At 45.1% G+C, this 6,614-nt stretch overlaps 1 protein-coding gene across 1 annotated transcript; it reads right to left on the reverse strand.

Annotated features, from left to right (window-relative positions):
• Positions 1–908: 908 nt before the first annotated feature.
• LOC128276407 (uncharacterized) lies at positions 909–5,518 on the reverse strand. Its single transcript, XM_053014868.1, has 6 exons — positions 4,960–5,518; positions 2,730–4,874; positions 2,365–2,662; positions 1,955–2,282; positions 1,743–1,891; positions 909–1,665 (listed from the first exon to the last, which is right to left on the reverse strand). The coding sequence occupies exons 1-6, from the start codon at positions 5,516–5,518 to the stop codon at positions 1,320–1,322; spliced, it is 3,825 nt and encodes a 1,274-aa protein (XP_052870828.1). The 3' UTR covers positions 909–1,319.
• Between the last annotated feature and the right edge of the window lie 1,096 nt (positions 5,519–6,614).

Consider the following 6,614-nt stretch of genomic DNA (forward strand, 5'->3'; position numbering starts at 1 on the left):
TACTCTAGTTGATGCAAAACATTTACCATCTGAGCGAGTTGGTGTGGCATCAACAAAAACATTTCACTCCGCAACACGCAATGCAAACATGTCGGCTCAGTCATCGCGCTACGCTGATGTCGAAAATGGAAGCTGTCAAAATAAGGAAAACAAAATTGGCCAAAGGGAGTGATCTCAAGCTTCCGCGTACGTGCTATGCGTAAATGGCCAGTGCGATGGGAGACAGTATTAGTAACTAGTATATTACAATGTTTTCACTTCCATACAAGAAAAAATAACAATAACATACTGCAAGAAGATTAGCATGTTCAAAAGTAAACAAAATGTATGGCCACAGTCCACTGTCCACAAATGTAAACTGTGGTATTTCGAAATTTTCTTTTCGAAAACTCTGCTAAGGTCGTATGGAATAACAATAAAACAATAAGGCCGTGCAACAAACAAAGATGAATTTTAAAACCAAACCCGACTATCACCTAACCGTTTTGATTTATCACCTCACTGTATTACGTATAAAATTTAATTTGATTAATGTGTTTAAAATGAACATTGAAGCACCAGAGAGGAAACCATTCCTACCCCCCGATCGAAGGAACCGTTAAACAATGGACAGTTTGTTTTGAATATGTAAAAAGAGAACATAAGGAAATATGTTCTAACCTTGGCACCTTTATTGGGTTGATCGATGTTTCATCGAACCTCGCAGCTTGCATTTTGTAACTTGCCGCAGAAACATACATCAGTACTAGCAAGTTAGAGCATACAAGATTGATTCCTTTCGGTAACCTCCACTCCGCAATAACTGACACCGATTCCTATCGTAACCATTTATTCGATTTACACGCTGAGAACGTTATCTACAATGAAAATTGTGTTGTGCAATCATGTTTTTCAAGCCCTATCAAACTTTTTCGCAATTTACCAGCACTTTTGTTTCATACATATGTACATCAATCGAATATTTTATTCTGAAATCAAGGAATGAAGCCGTTACTTCATTTTTTCTTTGTCGAATTCTCTTTACATTATAGAACTGAATTCATTTTACCTCACTTTTCACCTAAGGGAAAAAATGTAACACAAATAAATATTATCCTTAACAGCACGTTCGTGTTACCGCTTATCAAGTCGAGGTGAACATACAAGTGTCATTTAAGATCGTACGAATTTGTTCTACAAGCTCTCTTGCAAAGTTGTGAAAAAAATCTCACATTTAATTGAAATTATGTAATTATGATTAATAAACTTCTGAACGCAAACGCAAACATAAGCAAAATACTAACATTTTTACACCTCCCATCGGTATCCACTTTCTTCGATCATTTGCACTCCAACATGTACTCGTCAATCGATTTAATGGACAAACATTGATCACTGTATAGCAAAAGATCGCGTCCATCGTGCCAGTTGTACACATTCAGTAACCGTTCTTTCGGCCGATAAACTTCACCCGTTTTGCTACGTAAGCGCGAACAGACGTGAAAGGAGTTCTCTTCCGCGTGCAGAATATCCTTCTCCAGCTTTTTATGGTTCGTCCAGCAGACAGTCGGATCGCTCAGGTTGATGAGCAACAGTTCCCCGCTCTGAAAAGTCACGCAGTACCGTTGACTGGTTTGGCGATCGTCAACGGCAGCGGAACTTTGAACTTGACTTTCTCCCGTCACTCTAAGGGAAGCGAAACGAAATCCTGGGCTCAAAAAGCAATTCTCTAATGGCACAAAGCGCCAGCGCTTTTCACTTACCGCGTTGAAGTAAGAGCAATGTCGAAGCTGTGCCCAACATACCAGGTGGCTGTGTGTAAATTAATGGCGATCATTTTGATGCGTTTCCGATTGTTTTCGCTGGATGTCGGCAACTTCTGCAGTTGCATCAGAAACAGTGTACTTATCATCTGTGGTCGAAAAAGAACGTAGTAAAAAAAATGGTTTCTGTGCCGAAAGAAATGGCGGCCTACCTCTTCTTCGTGCAAAAAACTGCCGATGACAAGTCCGAGAGTGATCTTCAGATCGATCGTACGCAACAAAGACCCGCTTTCGTAGCACCATATGTGTACCGTCGATTCACCAAGCCCCAGTAGCTTTTTATCGTTCACACACCTCAAACTGGTCAGTTTCTGTCTTACGATCGGAAATTCACGGATGCTCGCTAGTGTCTCCAGGTCGGGCGTCAAGCTGTATTTGCACAGCCCCGTCCGCGCTTCAAGCTCGGAGATGTGCTCGTACCAGCAGACGATGAAGTAGCGCGAGTTTGGCAGCGGCACGAAAAGTACGTCTTCGAGGGCACTGGAAAGGTAATAGATTTTTGTTTGTTTGAACCAACAAATTACTTTTCGTATTGTAAATACTCAAATGCGCGCAATAGCACCTTTTTATAGTGTCCAGCTGATAGGATTTCAATCGTATGATTTGCTCGTAAACACCACTTTCGTCCAAATCACTACCGTCGATAGCAGTTTGTCCTTGATCCGCATCTGCCGCTGCATCGTTCCGTTGGTCCGGATACTTTAGGTGCACATCGAGAAAATACGCATTAACGTAGACCGAGGCCAGCGGGCAGGCTCGCGATTCATCGTGTTTTAAATTTCGTGCCCTCGGTTCCAGGTAGTGTGGATTGCCATCGTTGTAACCGATACGGTTGGCGTTCTGTGTGTCGAGCTCGGCGTCTAAAAGTAATCGGTTACTGCAGAAGCACAAAAAGATAACGGAACAAAAGAACTAGAAGTCACTCACCACACACCCATCGCTGCTGTTGGGCGATGCGTTGCCACTCTTGTTTCACTCCCAGCAGCACACTTAGTCGGGAGTATTTCCAGAAACTCACCAGTCCCGTCTGTACCACGATGAGCTGTTCGTCGAGCAGGAACGCATTCAGAACCTCGCCCTCGGATCGGTTCAATGGGTTTCTCGTTGGTTTACCATCGTTCATACACCGCGGAGGCTCTGGTGCCACCGGTACGCATGGTAGTAGTGTCTCCGTCGTCTGGCACTCTTTTGATCGTTTACTCTCATGAATGTCGGCACTGGTCGAACTGCTAACGGCACTATCGACAGAACATCGCAGCGATTTGACGGTTGGCTGGTGCGAACGTTTCGACTTTCGAATCACCGGCGACGAAGATGGTGGCAATGTTGGTGGCAGTGAGTGCTGCAGACGCTTCCCTTCATCCTGTGGATGGAATGGAGTGTGCGATGCGGGCGAATCGGTGGTGATTTCCTCTTTTGATTGCACCGTGTTTTCAACCTTCATGTCAACGGGGGAAGGTGGAACTTCCGCTTCCACTTTGCCCGGATGAGGCTTGGGTGCTTTCGCTCGTGAGTTTTGGCGCAAACCTACAAACGTACTGCGATAACGTATAATCTTACCGCTTCGCAGTGAGCTACGTAATACAAGCCGCCTTACGCCAAGAATACCGCTGCTGGCAATAATGGACGAATGCGGTTTGCTTTTGGTAGATGATTTTTTCTTCGGCTTTGGGCGCGTTTTCCTGTGAATAACGCGCTGAACCGAGTGCTTGACTTTGTTCTTTACCGTCCCAGCCGAAGCTTTAGCAAAGTTGGCTTCAGTTTGAGGGACACTAATGCCTGCTCCAGTTGCCATCGGCTCCGTTAGGGGGTAGGGTGGATTTGTCCTGCTTCCATCGGCAGTGTGTTGTTGTTGGGACGCCCGATGGAACGGACTGATGCGCAAGTAGTTAAGGAAGTTATCACGCTCCCTATCCCTACTCAGCAACTGAGCATAGGCTTTGTCCTTGCTACGATTTTCCGGAACAATCGACTGTCCAACTTGGAACGATTGCCAACGACGGCAATCACAAGAGCTCGATCGGTCACATATCTTTAACTTATCCCTCGATGATGCGAGATAGCACCCATCGCAAGGACGAAACCGGATCGGTAATTTGTGGTAATTTTTTCTTTCTACGATCATGGTTGGCTGGGCAGTTGGTCGTTTATCAATTTCCGGGTTAATTTGATCTTTACGAAAATCCAAGTCGCTGCCGTCGTCCAGCGAACGCGATGTTTCAGGGAAACTTTTTGAACCAGAGCGTCGTTTTTTGTTTGCCAACAAACTGCCTCTGGAACCCGGTTCCGCCTCCTGATCATTCGAATCTTCATCGCTGGAGATGTGCACCATTTCGAAGAATGAACGCTTGGGACCCAAACTACTAGCTTCGATTTGTGACTTCGTTGGAATCGAGTGAAGGAGGTCTTCCTCCGTAACGCGCCACTGTTCGACCCGATCCTTGTGCGTCATCGGTGACATGGTTTCGTTGATTTCTGCCAGTTTTAGATCGAACTCGTTCATCGACTGCCTTCGCTGACATTCACCCTGTCGATGGCCTAAGCTGTGTTTCGTGGAGGAATATTTTGCGCATCCGGAACTCGACACGTCGCCATACGAATTTTCCATCGAACTACCATCATCCGGTGCCTCCGGTGAACGGCACTGCTCTTGCGCATCGGGAACACCGCCTTCGATAGAAGGATCTTTTGGTGATCGTTCAACGAGCGAAACAGTGTCTCTGGCCGAACACCCAACGACTGGTTGTTCCGTTCCGTCCAACAGCTCCAGGTTTATCTCCTCTCCATCAGAAACATCCATGTGCTCAGCTAAGACCGATTGTTTTCTCATTTCGGCCAATGGAACACTCAGTGTATCTGTCGCAATAACTGCCGGTGACAAGCGACTCGATGCATCGTTCTTGTCATGTGTTTTCACGGTCGGAGAAGTAGGCTCATTATCAGCCGACAATTCTTGTTCCAAATCGATGGTTGTGACAACTGAGCTCGATGTAGACGGTTTATGAAACGATCGGCGAACAAAACTCGGCCGTTGCTCGGTACGTTTGCTGCCAGTTATGTCAATAACAGGTGCTGCGAGGAAAAACACAAACCACAGCAAATTAAGTGACTGAATACCACGAGGAAGAGAAGAAGAAGTAAGCCCTAATAAACTTACGTGCATATCTGGGTGATGTAGAACGAATTACTCCACGACTACTGCTCTCTGAGTTTCTGTTGTTTAGCAATGGTAGGCAGTTTCTCGTGTCACGTACTGAATCCGAAGAAGTGAGATCGAAAACTTCGTACATGTTCTTGGAGCCTGTGGAACTGTTATTGGAAGATTTTTTGCTGTATGTCCGGTTCAAAATGATTCCACTGGTGGAAGGCGATTGTGTTGAATGTGCATGCTCTTGTTGCTGTGATCGAACTACAACAAGACGCTCCGCCATTGCGTGAATCGAACGTCGGGCATACGTAAATTGATGGCCAAGGGGAGAACTGTTGGTGTGCGACTTTCGCACACATATGGGTTTCATTTCAAAGCGTTTATTAGAGGCATGCATTTGAGGCTCATCGCTACGGCGGCTGGCATCGTGCCTGGAGGATGCCCCTTCCTCGTCATCGTCGCTAAGAAGATCTATGACATCTATCGCATTTCGGCGGTTTCCCGGCACTTGTTGGCTGGTGCCAATGTTGGGTTTTTGTGTACTACTCAAATCTTTACTACTCAGCATCGAGAAGCGTTTACAAGGATACCACTTTCATAGGAACGTTCCCGAACTGTAGCAGATCCAATCTACAGCTTCGCTGCAATGGAAAGAAAAACGTGAAAATCAGACTATTCACCTTCAGTAGAGAAGCGCATCGTTACCGCGTCACTCACTACTCACCACACTCGGGCACTGTTTCGGTGCGCGTTTGGAAAGCCTTTGTATGAAAACAGTTCGCGAACGATAAAAATCGGAAACTCAAGTGTAGATAAACCGCTAACACACACACGGTACGCAACGTGCAACTTTTTTACCCTTTTTAAGCAATGAAAAGCAGATGGAACAACAGGACACCAGGATGGATTCACGTAATTCGATTCGGGTTTTAGAAGTTTTCGTAGCCTGCTGCTGCCTGCTGCCCAAACTACCAGACGTGTTATTTTGTACCAAAACGAAAAACCACTTCTACCTTTTCCACCCAAATAAACAAATTCACCAGGTTGTTCAATAGCGACGGAGACTTTTTAATAACAGACGGGAAAGCAAGCGTAACTTCTTTCCGCCATGCCAAGAACGTATTTGCTATTCACCGCGAAGGTGTGAAGAAGAGAGCCTTACTTTGAACGTCAAAGACAGGGTTGCGTCTTGTACTGCTGAGGTGTGGCATATTTTATGCGTTCATTAACGAATATTTCTAAACCAATTCCGTTTTTAGACCATGCTTTTGGCACAAACAATAAAATAATAAAATACCAACAGCCGAAAAATTTTATTCGCCTTAATTCTATCTGCCGATCGAAAAAGACCCCCGAATGCAGTGGTGAATATGTACATTTTTGGTTCAGCATTCAACACAACCCTGATCCGAGAGGAGTGAAGCGACATTTCAGTAAACGATTTTATTTAAAAGAGTACAACAAATGAATCGAAGCAACGCAAACGAAAAGGAAACACACAAGTTAGTTGAAAAAGTTCGGAGCAGTTGTTTGTTTTACCTGTGTTCGCGTTGAACTAAAACTACTTGCTTCGAAGAAATCGTTGGTTAGTGAACCAGTGGAACACGATAATAAGCACAATGCCCAGAGGAATAATAACACTACAGCTGGGTCAGTGCGGCAAT

This window comes from Anopheles cruzii, unplaced genomic scaffold (genome assembly GCF_943734635.1).
Source record: "Anopheles cruzii unplaced genomic scaffold, idAnoCruzAS_RS32_06 scaffold01128_ctg1, whole genome shotgun sequence".
NCBI classification, from domain to species: Eukaryota; Metazoa; Arthropoda; class Insecta; order Diptera; family Culicidae; genus Anopheles; species Anopheles cruzii.

Bases quoted from the DNA above. Each gene is read 5' to 3' on its own strand.
- LOC128276407 (XM_053014868.1), bottom strand. From the start codon at position 5,518: ATGCTGAGTAGTAAAGATTTGAGTAGTACACAAAAACCCAACATTGGC. The intron at 4,875-4,959 runs GTAAGTTTATTA...TTTTCCTCGCAG, and splicing joins TACATCACCCAGATATGCAC to CACCTGTTATTGACATAACT. The intron at 1,892-1,954 runs GTAGGCCGCCAT...TTTCGACCACAG, and splicing joins GTTTTTTGCACGAAGAAGAG to ATGATAAGTACACTGTTTCT.